General features: G+C 39.9%; 1 protein-coding gene across 2 annotated transcripts in view; it reads left to right on the forward strand.

The window, feature by feature from the left end:
* The window catches only part of LOC124218372 (metabotropic glycine receptor), a 137,372-nt gene extending 116,914 nt beyond the window's left edge, over positions 1 to 20,458 (forward strand). The window contains exons 9-13 of one of the 2 annotated variants that reach the window (XM_046624906.2): positions 1,672 to 1,886; positions 11,335 to 11,473; positions 15,605 to 15,710; positions 17,234 to 17,401; positions 19,630 to 20,458. In XM_046624906.2, the coding sequence (XP_046480862.1) occupies positions 1,672 to 1,886; positions 11,335 to 11,473; positions 15,605 to 15,710; positions 17,234 to 17,401; positions 19,630 to 20,241 (1,240 nt within the window). In that variant the 3' untranslated portion in view covers positions 20,242 to 20,458. The remainder of the gene's footprint in view (positions 1 to 1,671; positions 1,887 to 11,334; positions 11,474 to 15,604; positions 15,711 to 17,233; positions 17,402 to 19,629) is intronic. The other variant, XM_069136823.1, reaches the window with a different exon arrangement.
* Positions 20,459 to 20,940: the final 482 nt, after the last annotated feature.

A 20,940-nucleotide genomic window follows, 5' to 3' on the forward strand; every position in this document is an offset into this window, starting at 1 on the left:
ATTTCGTTATTCACGACATACTTTGGTTAACAAGTCAATTCGGCGGTGGCTTTATCTTGAGCGATGTTGATCGAGTCAGCGGCATAAATTTACCATCAATAATTCACTGTGCCATATAATTAACTTGAGATGTTGTTACATAGGTACACATCGTCGTAGAGAAAATAAAATAACTTACAACGAGTTGAATATACTCTGCGAAATACGTCCGCTGGATAACTCGCGATTTTTGCTCAGCTATCCAGAGAACATGATTAATTTCTTTACGCGCGATTGTAACAATTTTCTTTCACGTGCAATCCGTTGGAACGCAGCATCAAACTGCGCGCTCTGCCGGCTCGACCCAATTACCATGGATGTATATTTCACTCTATTCATACTTTTCGAAATCTCGCTCGAGTCGAGTAATCGGTATCATAACGAAGGAAAGCTTCCTTAGCGTTGACTGTGTGGGCTGGTCGGATTAGCGCGCGAGCTGGCTTACACAGGCGCAACACACGTGCAATTAATCACCTCTTCCGATATAATTGGCACCGAACACAAGACCTGTACGCTCTTGGAATAATACCGAGGACTCAGACGTCTCGTAATTCCGGGTGCAGGAGAAAGGGTCAAATCATCTCCTCCTTGCACATAATTCCCGATCAATTTCGACGGAAAATTAGAATTATGCTTTATCTCCGTTCCGCACGACGCAACATGGTGCGGAACGGTTTGGTACATCGCGGCTGGAAAGTCAACGGACAAATTGCCATCACCTCGACGATATTCTTTCGCGACATCGATCAGCGAGCGGTGAAAAAGATTCGAAACTGCAACCTTGTTACAGTCAGCTACGCTTTGCGGGAAGACATTCAAAGCGATTTCTTTCTCCGTTCCCAGGGAATTCTGCCAGGTATCCCAGTAAAGTTCGCTAAGTGGAACTAATTCCCTACATGAAAAACCTATTATCCGACCTTCTGCTCACTTTCGGTATATAATCGGATGAGTGAAATCAGCGACCAATCGTCTGAATATCTGAGTTTATTATTTTATGTTTTGTTTTTTTTTTTTTTTTATCGTTGTTGTTGCATTTTGCTCATTATTATACGACTGGTATATGTATAATCTGAAGCATATTTATTCGTCACACTGCAGTTTTATTACCTACACCAGACGACTACAAGTCTTTTGAAGCACACCTAGATAGAAAGTTGGGATCCTTGAGATATGACACCTCTTAAAGCTATATGAAGCCGAAAGCTGTGAAATTTTCATTTTTAAGAAGAGACTAGCACTTCAGAATTTTTACTGAATTTATTCTTTTGTGCAAAGCGATCCAATACTTTAACAGTTTTTTACGATATTGACTGCTAAGATTGTTTTGAAATTGTTGGATAAGGTTTTATTTTTTCGTGCTTTTGATATTCCCGCTTCTAGCTGACTTCTGCAAAACCATTCAATCCCGTTTAATTATTGTAGAATGCCACGAGTATTTTTACCGATATGTTCCCAATTCCTCTTCTCCCTATTAGCAAAAATTTAATGAAAAATTGATTTCAAATGGAAATTCTACCTCTGCTGAAAAGTTATTCGTATCAGAGAACGGTGGATCTGATTGCTATTTATAAACCTGGAGTGTGCCTTGAATTCGTCAATATTCTGTGTAATGTGCGCAACTTTTCATTGCAGAATATCGGTGATATTTCGAGTGCGATCTGCGAAAGCGGTGAAAATCACCGACATGAATCTGCTGAAGCGATTGGGCGTTATCGTTGCGATCTTTAGCGTATTTCTCATGATTCGCACCCTCGTCGCACCCCCTGTTGTCATCGTGGGGCGAACGGCGGACGACCTCAAAGCCTACCTCTGCAGAACTGATTGGTGGGACCACAGCTTCACAACTCGTGAGTATACGCAAACGCTTATATATATGTAAAAATGGAAAAATTAACGTTTTAGATTTTTATCAAGCAATCGTAGCGCGGAGCTGTCACGACGATGCTGAAAAACGTTGGATAAAAATTGATGTAATAATTTTCTGAGGCTCGTGGTAAGGGGTGATGGCAAACGATACAGTTGTACCTGGTACATCACACGGATCACACGGTTTGGAACGAGATATTCATTCCAAGTTAACACAGAACTGATATATACATATAACTCGGTGGATGTGTTATTAAAGCGTAGTGTAGAAGCTCGTTTCGGAGAAAGGCCTTTTCTCGAAATGTGTACCTAAACTCAGCAAAGCTTCGGATCAAATTTCAGAGATCTCGTTAAAATCTATGCTGTTTGCGCTACTGCGCTGAACTGTGTTCGTGCTTTAAGTGAAACTGCTAGACTGTTATACGAACCGACATTTGTAAATAACATTTTCTGATACTAACAATGGGTGCCAGTTTTCTCGACTCGAATAATTACCGTCCAAGCCTCTCGATATCACGATTACTGGGGTTCGCAACGGAGGATGAAAACGAGTCTCTGGTATATTGATTCGGTTCGATGCCTTCGAAAATTGAACGGCAGTGTAGGAGTCAAAAGCTGGTTCTCGCCTCCAGCGAGCCGGCTGAGAGAAATGTTCTGCTTTAAAATGGCAAGACTTGTTTCTGTCGGAGTCTGACTTTCCCCTAAAAACATCTCTAATTTATATGACGGGGCAGGCTTTGCTTCATTATTATCTTTTCTTTGACGTACCTGTCCTATTGCACAAACAGTCTTCATTTATTTAGACGGTACCAACACATTCTCTCGACGCTGAAGAGTAATGCTTCTTGGTCACCACAAAATTACGTATCTTGTTAAACGTCCCGTGAAATGTCTGCACCGTGGCAGAACAAGTACTTTAATCAGGCTGGTTCTAATTCGAGGGGCTTGTTTGAGTTTAAAAGACGCGGACAGGTCGAGAGAAAAAACAAACAAAAAGGCAGTTATGACATCCGAATAACGAATCGAGCCAACAACGTCGAAGTTTGTTTGAAATTTATCACGTCGTCACCCCCTTAAGGGGAGAAATAGGTATAGGACTACGTTTTTTTAGTGACTTTCATGAATTTTTTTTTGGTAAGAAAGGAATGTATATAATCAATTGAAACCTTGAGAACATTTTATACATATATTTAAATAAATATCTTAATTTTTTTTAAAGTATTTCCTCTGAAAACGTGGAAGGTATCAGCTAAAAAAATTACGATATTTATTTGAATATATTTACAGAATGTTCTCAAACGTTGAGTTAATTATATATATATATATTCCTTTCTTGTCAAGAAAAATTCATGATAATCACTAAAAAAAAAACGTAGTCCTAAACTTATTTCCCCCTTTTAACACTGGTGTAAAAAAACGCTTTTATTTTCTCGAAATTATTTGCCTGACTCGGTCGGGTTTTAGCTTCTTACATTTTAGCGCACATTCAGCCAATTTTTGAGTGTTACGCTTGTCGTAGGATATCATGCGAAATGATGAAGAAATACGGTTACCGCCTTTCAAGGTTTTTCCAGGAAATTATTATCACCTTATCAAAGAATCTCGAGTGGCATAATCAGTGTAAATTGAGTGCAGGGTGTGGGAGAAATAAAAAAATTGCGCGTTAATACGTCCGTAGGTACATACGTATACATGTATGTACGGTGAAACCGCGGTACGGAGATTCGAATTTGTTGAACGCTGGCAAGGCAGGTAACCTTGTGACAGTTCTTTTGAATTTGTTTCGGCGTTACGAATGACATTTTATTATCGAACCACCGCCGCCGAATCAGTCAGAACCGTATGATTTCTTCTTTTTGTTTTTTTACAGCAGGCTTTTGCCGCGGGTTCCCCCTTTTTACATTTTATACGTTACGAACAGCGGAGGGGAAACTCGGCTTGGGCAGATCAGTGGACCGTTATAATTCTCGGTGAAATGTCTGTCACCGGATTAATTGCGCAACGCGCAAAATTCGATTACAATTTTTCTTTTGTTTTTTATTTTAATTTTTTTTTTTCTCTCTTTTTTTTTGTTGCTCTTCCCTCCCTTTTTTTCCATCCGACTCCCCGTTCGCATGAAATGGGACCGGCGCGAGCCTGCCACGGGGCTGTCGCCAAAGTTGGTGAATTCGATAAAAGGACTTTGACGATGAGGCGTACACGCGGACTCGCGAAACATTCGCTACGGTACGTTATGGAATTGGTGTATGCGCGTGTCACGCGAACAAACTTTTTTAAACTTTGTAATTTGCGTAAACAAAATAATCTTCTTCAACGCTGCACCGTTCAGAACTTCGGACAAGCCGCTTTCTGCGCAGGGATGCCTCACGTACGCAAAGCTTGAGTATTGTCTCGTCGAAATTCGAAAACGAATCTTGTGTAAAGGGTGTCCCATTTTAAATGCACGTCTTAGAATATCTCGAAAACTAGAGCTGCTGGTGGAAAATGTTTCAGACACTAATTGGTTGGTTCCCAGGGGGACATAAATTGGTGATATCAGTTCAGTCGTATCACTGCTTCTTAAATGGAAAACGTTTTTTTTTTTTTTCGCCGGAAACAGTTTACCCTACAATAAGAAAAATTCAAACATAGGTGGTAAAAGTGCCCTGCATTTTCGCTTCGCGAATTATAGCTAGGCAAAATGAAAAGTCCGTAGTCTTCTGCTACTTTTAAGTATAATATAATATATTCAGTATGACAAATAGCCACTCGCTTGAAATTGAGCATTGTTTTTAATTCACTGGAACGAGCTTTCTGTCTCCGGAGGATTTGATCCAGTTATTTCCGCCGGGATGTTTCGAGGAATACGAAGCCATTACAGGAGACGCTGACACGATACGAAGAGGAATGCTTTCAACTCGCTGCCGACACCCGGAACTCAATTCTCGACGGTCATTAAAATTGGTACAAGTAAACGATTTCTGGATGTGACGTATAGAATCGAAGCGTCGGTAAACTGAACGGAAATCTGTTTTAGATAGTCTTATCGCCAATTTTACACGTTACAGAGTCTCTAATTTTTCGCCAAAAAATAATCGGACCTCGATCAAATCTCTGTTGATTCCTTACAAAGTGCCCTCAAAATTATAGTCTGGATTATAATTTATCGCGAGGCAAATCAATCATCATATTTTACGTAAGATTTATTTCCGCAGTGAAAATATTATCGTTGAAAAATTTTATGCCCAATAATACTTGGTAAACGACAAATGGTGTCATACGTTAATGGGCACGCTGAATATAGGCAGCCGAACTTTGTTCCACCGAAAATGATATACATACCTTATACTCACTTCCAGTAGGCGAGCTGTATTGAATTTTTGTAGGAGATTAAACTTTGCAAGCTGAAAGAAGTTGAAGTGAGCTTTTAAGCTGCTGATGAGTCGAAAAGAAAGTTGGCGATAAAATTTGCATTTGACTATTATACGGTGTTTCACTTTTTTTCATTGCGTGCATGATAAAATACACATTATAATATGCAGAGAACTGAGAATGACGGAATCGTGTGCAGTTTAAAAATTGAAAATTTTCGCCGGTATCGCCGAGACGGAAACTGGACCGTGTCTGATTTGAATGCAAAATAATTTCTTTATAAATTCGCGAAAAAACTTGGCTGACGCGCTATAGACATACCTGTGATAATCATCAAATACACGCGTACTGTATTTTTCTATCCCGGACGTCAGACGAAAAGGTTAATTGGTTTCTGATATATTGCGGTGATGTGGAAAATCAGTATTGCAAAGAACTATTGGACATGGGAGAAGAAGTAGTCATAAAGCGAAAACTTCTCTCTAAGTTCCCGTAGCGAATTAATGCCATGGCCAACCTCTGCACACGAGCCAAACTTTTACCTCGAACCAATCACCCGCCAAAAGACTTTTGCGATTAAGCTTTTCATTCGTAAATACACCAGCCGGAACGTCGCTTTATAGCGCCGATTTGGTACTTTTCGAATAAATAGAATTAAAGATGAGAAAAAATTGTAATAACAGCCATAATAATCTCCCAGTAATTATTCGAAGCCATGAAAAAGCTTTAGAAATTATAGATACAACTCTCTGGCTCTGACTGCCAACAATAAATTAAATACCTATAACGGAGTGAGAGATTTACGAGTTCGCATTAAAGTCCGCTGTTTTTATTATTTAAGTATGTTATTCGGTGGCATCGAAAAGTAAGCATCCGATGAAAATTAAAACCTAGTCAAACTCGGTAGCTGTAGTGAATAATACGGCGTAACATAAATTCGCTTAAGCATTCCGCGAGAAATACAAAGGGGTGTAAAATGGATAGTCTCGTTAATTACGGCTTTCGTACAAAAAGCAAAAGAAAAGTCGAGTTAAAACCAGGTTCGCCAACAAGATTTATTCAATTTTTTCATTGCCGTTATACGTTTTCGAAATAAAAGACGTACCTGCGCCGTTCTGACACCAAAACATTTCGCATAACGGGTGGGCATGACGCCAAAAATCTTTCGCCCGATCTTGATGATATGCAGGGGTGAAATGGCGAAATAAACCTTTTGATCGCGAATCGCGAGTTCCGAAGTAGGGCAGAGCTCGTAAGATGTAAAAATTTTGTTTTCTTCACGCAATAATGTACCGAAAAGAAAGTTCGCGTAATGAAACACAAGTATAAATAAAATAAACTCATTCGCGAAGCCCGTCTGCGGTGATTTAACTTTTGTCACATTTATGGTTACATTTATTATCATTATTCCTTGATGGAACAGTGTTGCTAAAGAGAAATTATTATCCCTATCAGTCATGCAAATCAGTTTTTCAGTTTACGCAAAATAGAAAAAAAGTTAGGACTTTGCATGGAACATAAAAAGTGTGACAAAAAAAAAATAAATAAAAAGGGAAAAAAATTGTGTCACTTGTAGCGGCTTCTGTGACCGAAACGGTTGAAACGTGAATATTCCACGAAACAAGACGATTTGCGATCGTTGTACTGAAAAATTAAATAAAAAACAAAACCACGACTTCAGTCAAGTCGGCAAGGATTTAATTGAACAAAACGTGAAACTAATGTGGTCGACGTACATACATACATACTCATACGTGTAGTAGGGATCTTGTACAGGGAAGCGAGCACATACACTGTGTAAACATGCGCGTTTAGACACTGCAAAGATTGCCGTCGTGTGTTCAGCAATTGCTTATTCGGTGAGTGATTTAATTTGTTCGTTCACCGGAATGATAATAATAGGGTTGCACAGCCGAAGCGTGGATGTTTTACTATGTTATGTATGTATGTAGGTGGTATTGAAGGTAGGTAGACGTTGTTTGTAAAAAAACGAAGTACGCGTAATTGTCTTATGCAGTGTTTGACATTTGACACGTTGTAACAATTTGGTCGAATAAATTGAAAGACTTTGTCTGCTGAAATTGCAAAGGTGTTTGAAATTTTATCGCGCGTTTGTGTTAGTGACCATAAAAATTTTGTTTTTCACCTTCCGAATGTTCGTTCAAAGGCAACGCAATGATGAAACTTCGTCCCCCGTTACGTTTCGTCGGTTTAAAAAATTGTTCGTTACTACGGTTTGATTAATGATCTTCAACAAACGGCCGTTTAAACATGAAAGGGTAACCGAAAATTGTCAACCCTCGGGCAAATTCTAGTAGTTACACAACGATCGAGGAGAGCTTAAAAGACCGTTAATCGTCACGTTAATTGAACAGGATTATTGAAAATAATAACAAGCGTAAGTGGATATGGATTATTCGATAAGTTCGGCGATTAGCAAACGAGCAATCAAATACTAACAGAATACAATTTATTTACAGAGAGAAAATTTTTGCTATGCCTAGGTTTACGTCAAATTATTTCATTCGAAGCAGAAGAAAAATAATTATTCCCCTATATTCTAGCGAGCTAAATTCTTTTAATCATCTTTTTCTTGCAGTCAAATTTTGTTTCAAACGGTTCAGCTTGCACAGCTTATACTGGGTTCACAACTCAGACAAGCCTTTTTTTCCGGCCAATATACAAGCAAAAATAATGCGTCGAGAAAAAGTAAATTCTTCGAAAATAAATATAATGAAAATTTACGATCCTGTTTCGGAAGACATTTCAGGAATAATTCATTCTGCACAGTGTTGAGGAATGAGTGGAAATATATGCTTGAATTTTGACTGCGAATTTGGGGCTGTGAATGAAAGTTATTGTGTTGATCGAATTGGATATCGTGAAACTGTGATATTGTTTGAAATGGCCACCCGCTTCCATTAGCAAAGTCGTAGTTCTCCATTGCTCCAGAAAAGTTTCAAAACAGTTATCGTCGAATCGTTAGACGTATAACGTCATTCATATACCTATCCGGCCACTTTGGAAAATTGACTGTAAATTTACGGGCTCCCATAATTTACATATTTTCTATATCGTTAGCAGAAATGTCTCGATAGTAATTGATTGTGATTCGTATTCCGAGGATACGGTTCCTATTTTTTTTTTTTTTTTATTTTAACCCAGATTTTCAACCAATATCAGGTGAAACGCAAGGCTGGTGGCGATTCATCAACGCGGATCCCGATACCGTAATCCCGATCCAGCCAGTCCCTCGCATAAGTGACGTGTAACCAAATTATCCTCGGCTTTTGACGCCTCAAGCATGGATCTGGTTAGGGAAGCCGAGGGCTGGGATGGCCAAAAGTTGCGTTAGTTGGCTCGCGGGTCACGCCGGCGAATATGGGGTTAGGATGAGCGGATTGCGAGAGCAGTTTATAACAGCTTACGTCACCCAGACGAGGTGAACCCGGCTTTTGCAAAGCATTTTAGTGGCGTTATACATAATGTCGTAATAAAAACTTCACGTTCGGCGTCGGCTGTGCGTAATTAGAATTATTATTCGATGACTCTTGGCTGATCGCGAGTGCTACGAGGGTCCGTGATGTCAGCTTCCGGTTCGCGCAAAAGAAGGAGGGGACAGTTTAGTTTTTCTTCGTTGAAAAATTTTTGGTAAAAAAGCTGATTATTTTGTGCTTTCTAGAGAACGAGAGAGAAATAAGGCAAGAGTAAGCGAAGCCAGGTATTCGAAGCGGCAAAAAAGCACGGACGGATGCAAATTTCAGCTCCTCGACTCGGCTGATATATTGCTGAAACTCCTCTCTCCTTCCGCGGGTCTCGTTACGTTCTGTGTACTTATTTTTTTGTTTATTTATTTTCGTAAATTTCCTCGCTCTTTTTGACAATTTTAATAATCCTACCAAAAAATCAGGCCAAGCGCGTGCTAAAATTCTTTGGCAATAACAAACAAAGAGAGAGAGAGAGAGAGAGAGAGCGACTGGTGTGTAAGCTCGTGAGGTGAAAAGTTCGGTGCTTTCGACTGCTGACGGATTATAATCGGCAGCGTTCACTCTTGTGGACCGGGTTCACACAGAGACGATTATGGATTAGTTTATAAATTTTCCATCAAGAAATTCCGTAAAAAACCTCCCTCCGTTCAGGTAACAAGACTATTTTCAATTTCCTCGATGCTCTCGCTATCAGTCACACCGTCGTTCCTTCGCTGGCTTGCGAAGTGAAATTTTTTCAAAGTGCAACACATCCGAAGTATCGTCTCTGGAAGAGCAGACGTCGCTACGCCCGACTCGGGAAGGAAAGATATTATCACCCAGCGATCACCTCCCTTTCCTCTGTCTCAGTTGTTAACCTTTAATCAATTTTCCACAAAGCAGCGCTGCATAACTTCACGAGATGGAACATCGAGTCATCTGGGTATTCGCCCAGAGTGGGGTTCAGCAGATTGGTATGTTTCGAGGACCGGAAACCCATTGTTGGCGAATGACTTTAGCCTCAATACCGTTGTCTGCGCTCTTCTCTCCAAACTTCCGACGAAGATCACGGGTACTCGAGCAGCTTACCGGTTACTTAGCATCGAACGATTCGCTTCCGCCGTTTCAGAGTCCGGGTTTAGGAAATTCCAGTGCATCACCGACAACTTCGCGGCTACGTGTTATTCCATTCTGGAAAAGCTCGTCAGACGTACGGCTTAAATTCCAATGTCGAAATTACTTTGTTTCCCGCATGGTAGGCGCCTGCTTGGATTGCTGTCGTCTGTTTTCGTCCTCACCGCAGGTTATCGCGTCTTACATATCCTGTAATGATATTTCTTTCCACTCCAGTTTTCCTTTATCGCTCGCACCTCTGGGTGTAATTTCTTAGCATTATCTAGGCTCGAGTTACTTGCTAGTTCAATTTATATTCCACGTCGGCTCACATACTATGTACAGCTTTGGGTGCTCTTAGGGGGCTTATATCCCTTCGCGCAAGATATACTTCCTTCTGCACGTTTTTTTTTTTTTTTTTTATCTCTTTATCTCTCCTGCCTCGTGTCCTTCGGTCTCCCTCCAGTCACGTAAACGTAGACTCGTCTGATAAGTGGAACGATGTTTGCGAGAAAGTGTTTTCTCATTTCTTCGTCTTATATTCTCTGCGCAATTTTATGCAGATAAGTTGAACGTTTTAATGACCAAGTTGAACAGCGGCGTTGCACTTTACCGAAGCTGGTTCGCCTTCAACAGTCCTCTCTGCAAATAAACGTTGACACAGTCAGCGGTGCATTGTTCCTCGGAGATAATTACATCTCTTTGTACGAGTCCTCTTATATGAAAATAAGGCATCGTGATCGTTGATGGAATAGAAAGCCTAGGTATCACGCCGATGTTCTACCTACGTATACCCTCTGGGGATAATTCTTAGTGGATGAAAAAGGCTCGCGGCAGATCGTTATAACAGCGGTGACTTGAAAAAGTGCTTTCGTCGAAGAGCGGGGGAAATAAAATGTTCAGGGTTTATTCGACTTTCCAGCGTCGTACGAGGAAAAAGAACGCGAAATAAGTGGGCGCACCGCGGTGATGGAGGTAAATAGGCATGTAGGTATGTATTCGTACAGGTACATATATATATATATCTACGTGAGATTTCTATTCACGTGCTTATTGCGCGGGTTTACCGGGAGCAATTGCATATAACTGAAAGCTCGGGGATTAAGGCTACACGTCAGGAGTTAAGCAGGAAGCCCAATAAACCAGCCATTAGCCAGCATGGTCGTTTAATTCTACTGCAGTGTAATAAGGGATGATACTTCATGGTTTTCCGAGCTCGGGGTGAACGCTGCATGGAGATCATTTTTGTTGCGTTGGCAGCTTTTGCCGGAGAAGTAAAGTTTTTAGAAACCCGCAGAGTTTAAGGAGAAAACTCGTGTACCACGTAACGACGCACGTCAACGATACAACTTGAAGTAATTCCTGCAAGAGCGGTTCGTTACGGCTCAGATGGAAAATATTCACGGGGTGTGCTGCATAGTGTATAAAAGCGGTCGGAGATGAGAGCGATAAATTGAGTGTGCGACATTTTTTAACCCTTTATTATGTCTCGTTGCAGTGGAGGTAATGTTCCTGATTTGGGGAATCAGATTGTGCATCGTAGTAAGAAAGGCGCCCTCGGAGTTCAACGAAAGTCGTTTCATCTCAATGGCGATTTACAACGAATTTCTACTATCCGTATTCCTCAACGTTTCAATGTGAGTATATTTAATTGATTTGTACCGCGTACTCAAAATCACCGCTTGCAATTCCGTCATTCGCATCTTATTATACCTCGGGTAGTACACTTTTCGAAATTTTGACTATCATTTGACTACTCAAAGCCGACGAAAAATGGAAAATTTAACGCAGAGTCGGCATAAAGAGACATGGTGATGGATAAATAAACCAAAATTCGAAGCTGGGTGGTTCCGTACGCCGACGAATGTCTTCCCAAAAACGGAACTCGCCAAAGTGAATGATGTGATAGGATAAAGAAAATCTGGTAATTCTTGAAAGCTCAAAGTTTTGCTTCACCATCTTTTGATGGTAACAAGTCAATTCACAGTCGACTTATACACCGTTGACTGGCAACTTGCAACCTAGCGGACATTCGCGAACGTAAGGTCGACACGTAGTAAACTATTGGCTTCGAATAGTTGATTAGTTGACTTCATTTTCTACCGGCAATAAGCCAAATGCGAGTCGACCGTGTGCTACTTGAGATTCGACTCAACGAGCAGACAGACCGTAAGCGAAGAATAATTATTGGAAGATCGTTTGCTACGCCAATTATGCTCACTCTGAGTATTTTGTCAGACTAGCTTCTACTATACGTATACGTACAGTAATATTCATTAAAACCTTAACGTTTCGACTAACTTTGTTTTCGCTCCGAAACAAAATGCGAATTCGATTCTACAGGAATTATGTGACAATGACTAGCGATGCAGCCGACGCTCACGTCGTCATCAGAACGGGATGCACGTCGGCTGCATCACCGGTCATTGTCACACAATTCGCATAGAATCGAACAATCATTTTGTTTCGGACCGAAAACAAGGTTGCCGGAAGAGAAAGGCATTAACGAATATTACTGTATATACAGCACTAGATGCGTAATGAAGGTTCGCATAGAGAGAGAAGCGGAGGAGGAGGTCTAACGCCATCCGCGTGGGAGAGATAATCTCTGAAGGTGCTTAACTCTGTGTACAGTTTCTATACCTTGAGTTTCATTCGAAAGTCCAAAATCCTCGCGTAAGCTACCGCGACATTTTATCCCGTTACACCAACTGCATGCTTATTAGGAGTTTACCGAAGTAACTTGGTTAACTTTTCGTGCAAATTCTAGAGCCAAACGTGGTGTCCTATCAGGGATAAGCAGAGCATTAGATTAAATTCATCGCATTATAGTCTGGGAATAGGGATTACAATCTCGCCACACAATACTCACCTACGTGACATTGATCGTTTACTATACGGATGCCAAATTGCATCAACGTATCAAAGCGCGTGAGCGGGTTACATTGTATTCCTAATCGGATTTCATCTTGGCTGTATTCCTGATTATACCTTTGATCGACCGAATTGAAGTGATCTTACGTCTCTGTACACAGCAATTCATTGAGGGAATTTCGGAGTGCTGATGCCGTAAATAAATCGTGGCTTACACACTCGTCTACCTGCAAGGGCAGAACAGCAAAGACTGACATTTCACAAATTTCACAAAACATATTTATCGTCACGATAGTATCTTTAACAAATTAGCGTCGATTGATTCAGGATGTAGTTATACTTCCGCAAACTTGAATTAAATTTACAAAAATAACGCGAAATTAATCATGGCTTCTGATTTGACATATCGTTAATTTGTCTGCTGTGTGATTATACGTAATACTGTTATCGGAAACTTATGCATGAGCAATTTATGTAATCTCGAAATTTTTTGGCCGTGAGTTGGAATTGCTGGATACCGGTGAAAAACACTCGTCAATGGTTGCGTGAGATTGTCAATTTTGTAGAGACTTTTAGTGCGTTTCGAAATAGTTTCCAAACTTCTCTCATTTACAATCACCGGGTCCAGGGCTGCTTGCGCATGCATATAACGCGTAAACACGGCACACGCGGACTTCAAACACCATCATCCTCTACCGACGGTGACGGCCAGTTGGCCTGTTTCACGAACCGGAGTCGAAATCGCGTTTATGGCCTCCGCATTCCGCATAGCAGGACACTTAGCGAATTGCCGCAGCCCTTGTCGGGTCATTACAGGGGATGCCTGCCGGGAGGAAATCGAGGAAAAGTGTCGTTTCGAGTCCGAACCGTCGCAGGAGAGAAATTAAAACATTATCGAAGTTGCGTATATTTCTATAACTGTTCAGTCAACCGGCAGATGTTTTCGGGAGTAGGAGATCCGGTTTGCGGCCAATGCGCCGTATTTGACCAGTCATACAAAGCGTTTTAATTTTTTCTGGTACCTACAAGAAATCTATTCGGTTATCAATCCGATCGCAACAATATCTTCTGCAGTCAGTATCGGTACAGCTTTTGTCTACTCCATTGTTCGATGATTAAATTTTACAACGATCAAAGCTGAACAAACACTTTTGTGCCATTTGTGGCTAGAAATATTTCCTTGCACGTAATGTATGTCGTCACGAATGGTACGATTAATGGCCACATGCGGTACTAATGTGGCCAAGAATGATACGACTATCCTATTACTGTTTTTTCCTTTCTTACCTCTGATGCTTAAATTAATGACATTATTTCGAGCTAGCGAACGAGCGGTAAAAACTTTACCTACTCTCGTTTAATGTTGTCTCTTTCCTACGAATTTACTATCGCAATTACGTAGAATCCATACCACTTCCTTATTTCTGCGTCAAATGAAAATGGATTGGAGTGTCTTTGTTCGGAATTTCGTGTCGAACAGGGCTGTCGAATCCTTTTTTGTGTTTGAAATACTTGAACTTCGATACTTGGAGCTACGTACGGTAACGTCAAAATTAACTAGGGCACCCTCTTAAAGACATAGATTCATCCCATATTTGGAGTAGAAGCATAACGGCTCTATTAGCAGTGAAAGTAAAGTTGAGAAGTTCACTTGCTAAATGAGCTAGAAAAATTTGAATATAAATCAATATCTATCAAAAGCGTAACGAAATAATTGCGTAAATTTATTATTTGGCTTAGTTTCATTATTTTGTTATTGCATGAGCATGCGGTGCATTCAGTGCCAAAAATTTTTATCTTCTGAATTTAAATGATTAATTTAACATTTAATTGTATAAGATCTTGCTTTCTTACTCTGCTTACTGCTTCGTTATAATCATTCGAAACGAACAGGTTTACAGAGAACAGCTACGGAGTAAAATCTTTAGTCCGTTGGGCAGCTACGAGGTAAAACTCTGCGACTGCTAGCTAGATGGATTAAAATCAAGCAGATATAGGAAAGCTACATGGAGTAAAATCCATTATTAGCGGCGGGATATGGTAACGAGGTAAAACTCGGAGTTCGTAAAAAAATGCTAGGAGCAGCAATTGCGAATTAGTGCGCATGAATTTGTTTCGATCACAGGGCCTGCGTAGAAACCTGAATCTGTGATAAGGCAGGGACGACAAGCCGTCAAACTTGCGTCTGTAAAGTCCGCTACAACGGAGTAGAATCCCGCATCAGCCAAACATATAGATAGTTAAATTACAGGGAGCTTCGATGGGAGCTTTGATTAGAAAAAGATTAACCATCCACCTTCGTCTTTCCAGCACGGATCTTCTTTTCCTTAATTATTTAAAGGTTCGTTAAAGGTCGTAAGAACAAGGACTTGCACTGGCGTGGACAAGTTACCAGCATTCCTCCAGGTGTCTAAAAACCCACGAACGTTACAGTACATGTACATACCATAACTACGGAAAGCTCTTAAATTCTATTTATCAATCGTGATTATTGTTTTGGCTCGTGCAGCTGGATTCAATTTCGGAAAAAGGGAGACAAACGCGTAGGGTGATAAATTCAGTGTCATCGAAACTGGTAACGCCTTTTTTGCCGAAAACCGCGGAGGCAGTGATACACAGTCTGATATTTATAACTCACTTTTTTAAATGCGAAATTCGGGGTGGTTCATAATATATCAAAATACTGTCTCCGCACCTCCGGGTCACGCCTCGAAGACACTCTCCCTGCCTCTCTCTGTCACCCTCAGTGTCTCACCGTGTTTCTCACCGTAACCTTTCTGCTTGCAGGGAGGGAATAATATTACCAGTAGTCGAACTTTTTCCCGATACCTGCTTCCGAATGATCGCATCTACACGCCCGACACTTTATTTATGCCCGTATTTTACTGTTTCAGGTTGTTTTTACAGTCACCGGCTAATCCGGATCTACTCTACATCATATTCTTCTGTCACACCCAACTGACCGTCACGCTCTTGTTGTGTCTCATTTTTGGAAGCAAGGTAAAATTCCGAGTAATCTTATATACGAGGCATTTCACTCCACCCGCTTCCCAACCGACTACGGACGACCCTCATCATCGGTGATTTTTTTTTTTTTTTTTTTTTTTTTTCGGACCACGGGTTCGATTTTTACTGCTCTTGAAAACAAGAAAATCCAATTTTCGCACGAACAGCCCCAAAGCTTCAAATGCTTCTCATAAATTCTTTCTTAAGAAATGAAAATTTTGAGACCAAGATGGAAGTGGGTAAGTTTTTGGATTGGAAGATACAGACGAAACAATTAAATTAAAAAGCGAGAAATATTGAATTGAATATAAATTTAAAAAATACAAATTTACATTTCATTCGTTTTTTCTCATTTTTCCGTTACTTGCTTCGCCTGCAGCTTCTCAATCAGAAGCTTGTCCATTTACGTCTTGGTCTTAAAATTTTCGAAAAATGTATTTGCACACTTCACACTATACTTGAGAATACAAAAAATCGCCGATGCTGAGAGTCATACGTGCGGTGGAATGCCTTATACCTGTACACCGTGTGTCTTTATAATTCTCTGCTAATAATATTTTTGGTTAATGATATCGGCAGAGTAATCTCGTTATCGATCTTGAAACGAGTTCTGCAATTGCACGCCATTTTATCGTTGGAATTTACTATTATTCATGCGAATCCCATTTGAGATCTCCCACGTTTTGTGCCCATGTCCGCGATTTAATATCGTTCTTAACTCAAAGCGCTCGTGACTTGGCTGCAAATCGAAAACTTTAATAACTGCGGAATGTTAGTGTTCCCAACCTGTTACACTAGTTCGGAAACTCCGTTCCTCCGATATAATTCACATGTTATGCAAAGCGTAGTCCGTGGTTGGTATTTGCAGGAATATTCCAAGCGAGCGCATTTATACAAACGTGTATTAAGCCAGTGAAATTCAAAGCCATTTTCAAAATGCCTTCTGCACTCAAACTGAGTTTAATCCGGTTTCACAATCGCTGCTCGGCGTCATATCAGTTGATGAAGCAATTATTAGTGCAGAGGAGAGCCGATTGCCTCTCAATTTTATTCGTAATCACATTGTCGATATGCGGATCAAGCAATCAATTTGTATTTTGCATCGAATGTATAGACAGTTGGATGATACTTGTTAGCTGGTGTGTATTGTTAGCGCTTTCGCGTCAGCATCGGCTGGAAATGAATCCTTGCAACAGTGGGCGGAAAGAATCATTCGCTTCAAAGGCTCGTAATGCGGATGACCATAAAGATGCGCTTTGATACCCTGGAGGGGAAATTTATCTCCTTACTTGACGAGTAAATTGAATTACGCACAATTAAACGCCAGCCTAGATCCCTGGGGAACAATTCGTCACTCTAGCTTCCCTCGGCAGCCGTGTATATCCACCACGTGAAATGCTGACAGAAGTTATGAAGAAAATAATACGTTATGTAAAGATTTCTTTGTTCTTTTTTTTTAATTGTTTCATTCTTTTGACACATGTACCCGCGTATTTTCCTTACTCGTGTACCTACAGGCGTACATGGTATTTCGGGGTGGTGACAAGGAGGATTCTGTCGGCAAACTTCCTGGCGCTACGGGAAAGTTCCTGGGAAAATCCTGCCGCACTCAAGGGACGAGTAACCAGACAAACTCGATTACCTTGCAGCAAGGTAACTTCACTGAAGATATCGACGGATTTTCGGTAAGGTCAAAAAAAAAAAATATTCATAAGATACTCCCCCACTGAAAATTTTAAACAATCATCGAGCAAATGGTACAGTCTTCTCATTGTCGTACACCAGAAATTCACGGTGTATGTACATGGAATTTTTCAGTGGACGAGAATCGACGCATTAAAGCGGAAACCACCTCCGTGTAATCTCGCTTATTCGCGTATGAAATTTTAATTTTTTTATTTGAAGAGCTAATTATTCGAGTGCTTCATTTCCCAGAGGCAGGTTTGAAATATAAATTTACTTTTTCGCTCGGGAAGTAAAGATGTGCGCACATAATTATAAAAAATGAGGTGACACAAGGGGATGAAGGATATTTATATTAATTGTTTCGAAATTCAAACATTACTGAAGTTGATACAAAAATCAGCAAGGAAAAGCCATCTGAAAGCTTCGGCTCCATTGAGTTGCGAAAAAGTCTTGGTCGTTCAATTTGAAACACGCGTGCAAGACGTTTAAAATTAAATTAGTGCACTAATTTACACATTTTGGTAGGTACGTTACTACTAACGAAACAAATGTGTGCAGCTGACCAAACTCGGGAGATTGATTTTCCATATTTTCTATCTTTGAGGTATGCGAAAACAGAACGTCAATAGAAAATCCAGGGTAAAACATCGCGGATTATTGAACGCGAAAATACAGTCACGTTTTTGCGAATTTTCACGTTTTAAAACTCGGTGGAACACGCATCGTTCGGTCCCGTTTACAACATCTACATACGATCAAAAGATCAACACAAGTCATTCGGCCAACGTTTTTCGAAGTGTATTTTTTTTTTTTAAGACTGTGAAAAGCATCGTTATGCTCTATTGATCTTTTCTTTCGTCGTTTGCTTCAATTTTGCGCACCCGTGCATGTCCAGGGAGAAATTAAGTGAGATTCCGAGGTAAAAGAAAAATGTTGAAAAATGAGAACGCCAACCTTTCAGGTATCGTTGTTAACGTACTTAAATGGAAGACCGCAAAAGGTCGGAGACTTTTCAGAAAGTGAATAAATATTTTGCGAAAGAGAATTCAGACCCGATCGCATCCATCGATTTAAAGTCAGATCATTGACGGTTTAATTCGAGACCAGTTATACGTTGAGAAGGAGGTTGAGAAAGTGGAACGTGAAAAAGGCGTTAACGAATATGAGGCATTTCACCCCAAACAGACCTACGTCTGACCCTCGCTATCAACGTTTTCTTTTTATTTTTAAATATGGTGTAGATTATATTTAAAAAAAAACCGTGTTTCGTCTAGTTATAGATTTTTTAACTATGGATTTGATTCTTACTGCTCTCAAAGGTAAGAAAACTCACATTTCGATTGAATAGCCCCAATTGGCTAGCGTCAAATTTTTTTCATTTAAGAAATACTCTATATTCAATTCTTTTTTTCTCAGTTTTCAATTACTCGTTTCGCTTGTAGCTTCTAACCCAAAACCGCAAAAGTGAGAAAAATAAAATAGGGTGAAAATTTATATTTATAAATTAATAATTAATTTGATTTTTATCACCTTTTAATGAATTCTTTCGCCTGTAGCTTCCAGGCTTAACCAAAAGCCTGCCCACTTCCATCTTGGTTATAAAATTTCAATTTTTCAACAAACGTTTCATGAGCGAGAATTTGTAACCAATCTCTTTATTCGAAAACTGAGTTTTCGTATTTTTAGGAGCAGTAAAAATTGAACCCATAGACTAGAACATCTGAGACTCGGTGAAAGATGTTTATTTTTGTACACTCTACACCATACTTGAAAATAAAAAAAATCTTCGATGTTGAGGTTCTGACGTAGGTTGGTTTGAGGCGGAATGCCTCATATGGATCATTTTTCAGGTAACTAGAAAAAATTCTTACCTTCTTCGCAGAAAATTACTTATCACAAACAGGTGTAATACAAATATATAACGATTTACTCTTGGTAAATAATTTTCCTCCCTGTACTTCGTCATATCCTGAATATAATTTTTTGAATTTGTACAGAGGTCTAAAAGGAACATTGAAATAAAAAATCTGTCCGCATCTAGACCGCGAAAACAATGAAAAAAAGATTGCCAGGCAGAAATTTTGCGGGATCGCTGTGTACATCATCAGGCATTCAGGATTAATTAGTTTACGAGTGAAAGTGGATACGAGATCGAAGGCTTATAATTTCCAGGTCTCTTACTGCGTCCGCATTGCGTGAGTTTCGTTTTCCGTTGGCTGTGTTTCAGGATGAATTTCGTCGGATCTACACGCAGCTCGAGTATCTAAAAAATAAAAACATGCGGCTGGGCAACCAGCTCGTGGTTGCAAAAATCGCAGCGATGCAGGACGCGGCGAACCGAGGCGAACCTCAAATATCAACGATCCAGGCGGTTTCGTCGAGTCTGCGATTGAATAACTTGAGCATTTCGGAGCCGGTATTAGACCCGGAAACGAAACAGCGGGCCAAGGATAAGGAGGTGGCAAAGAATTTGGAAAAACGAAGGGACGAAACGGTGAGAAATGGTTCGAGGACTAAGGAAACGAACCTTGACGCAAAAAATACCAACACTCCAGAGATAACGGTGGACAAGGTGGACTCGAAGGAGATACTGGACAGAAAACTCCTCGAGGGTGACGACAAGGGGACTGGCAAGGATACGGTTTCCGAGTCCTTGCAAACCGCAGCTGCTCCCGTCGTCGGGCAGGAAGACATCCCCGACGTTGGCGTCGAGGTTAACAGAGTTAAGGACGAGGCGGTCAAAGATAAGTGTAAAAATAAATCAGGACACGCCAGGACTCACGCGATAGTTATCAATCTCGACGACAAGAGTAGATTTTCGGAAGAAGTCACCGTTTAAATAAGCTCGAGGAAAAGAATATGTATAAGCAAATTTAGCTCATGCACGTATATCTGCTGATCGGTCGCTATAATTATAATATTAGATATAATATCGCAGCTTTGTACAACTTCGAAACGGCGCGTTACGAAAATCATTATCGTTGTTATTATTGCTGTTACTATATTATTCATTTTTTACGCATAAAAAATATAAATATATAGGTATGTATATAGATATATATGAACACGTACACGCGTACGTGTATATATATATATATATATATATATATATATATATATATATATACACACGTGTATAATTAATGATTCTTCCAATAAATACCGCCGAGTATTATTTCACATATACATGTAATAAATGTATACGTGTAGGCTATATGATATTGTACATAAAATCATTTCTATATTACGTATAATACATGAATATAGTCGAGAGTTTAATTTGTAAATAACGATATGCTTATACAGATATATTTATTGCGTATAGTTTGTTGAAACTTGCCTAGGATATAACAATACGATAATACGGGAAGGAATAACGTGAACAAATATTTACCTACCTGGTAATACATACGTGTAAATGTACAATACTATATTTAAATTTTAACGAAAATTCAAAGGGATACGATTGAAACAATGAAGATAGAAGTAAAAAAACGGAATTGTAAATAACATATACGTGTAATAATATGACAAATTT

This window comes from Neodiprion pinetum, chromosome 1 (genome assembly GCF_021155775.2).
Source record: "Neodiprion pinetum isolate iyNeoPine1 chromosome 1, iyNeoPine1.2, whole genome shotgun sequence".
Taxonomy (NCBI): domain Eukaryota; kingdom Metazoa; phylum Arthropoda; class Insecta; order Hymenoptera; family Diprionidae; genus Neodiprion; species Neodiprion pinetum.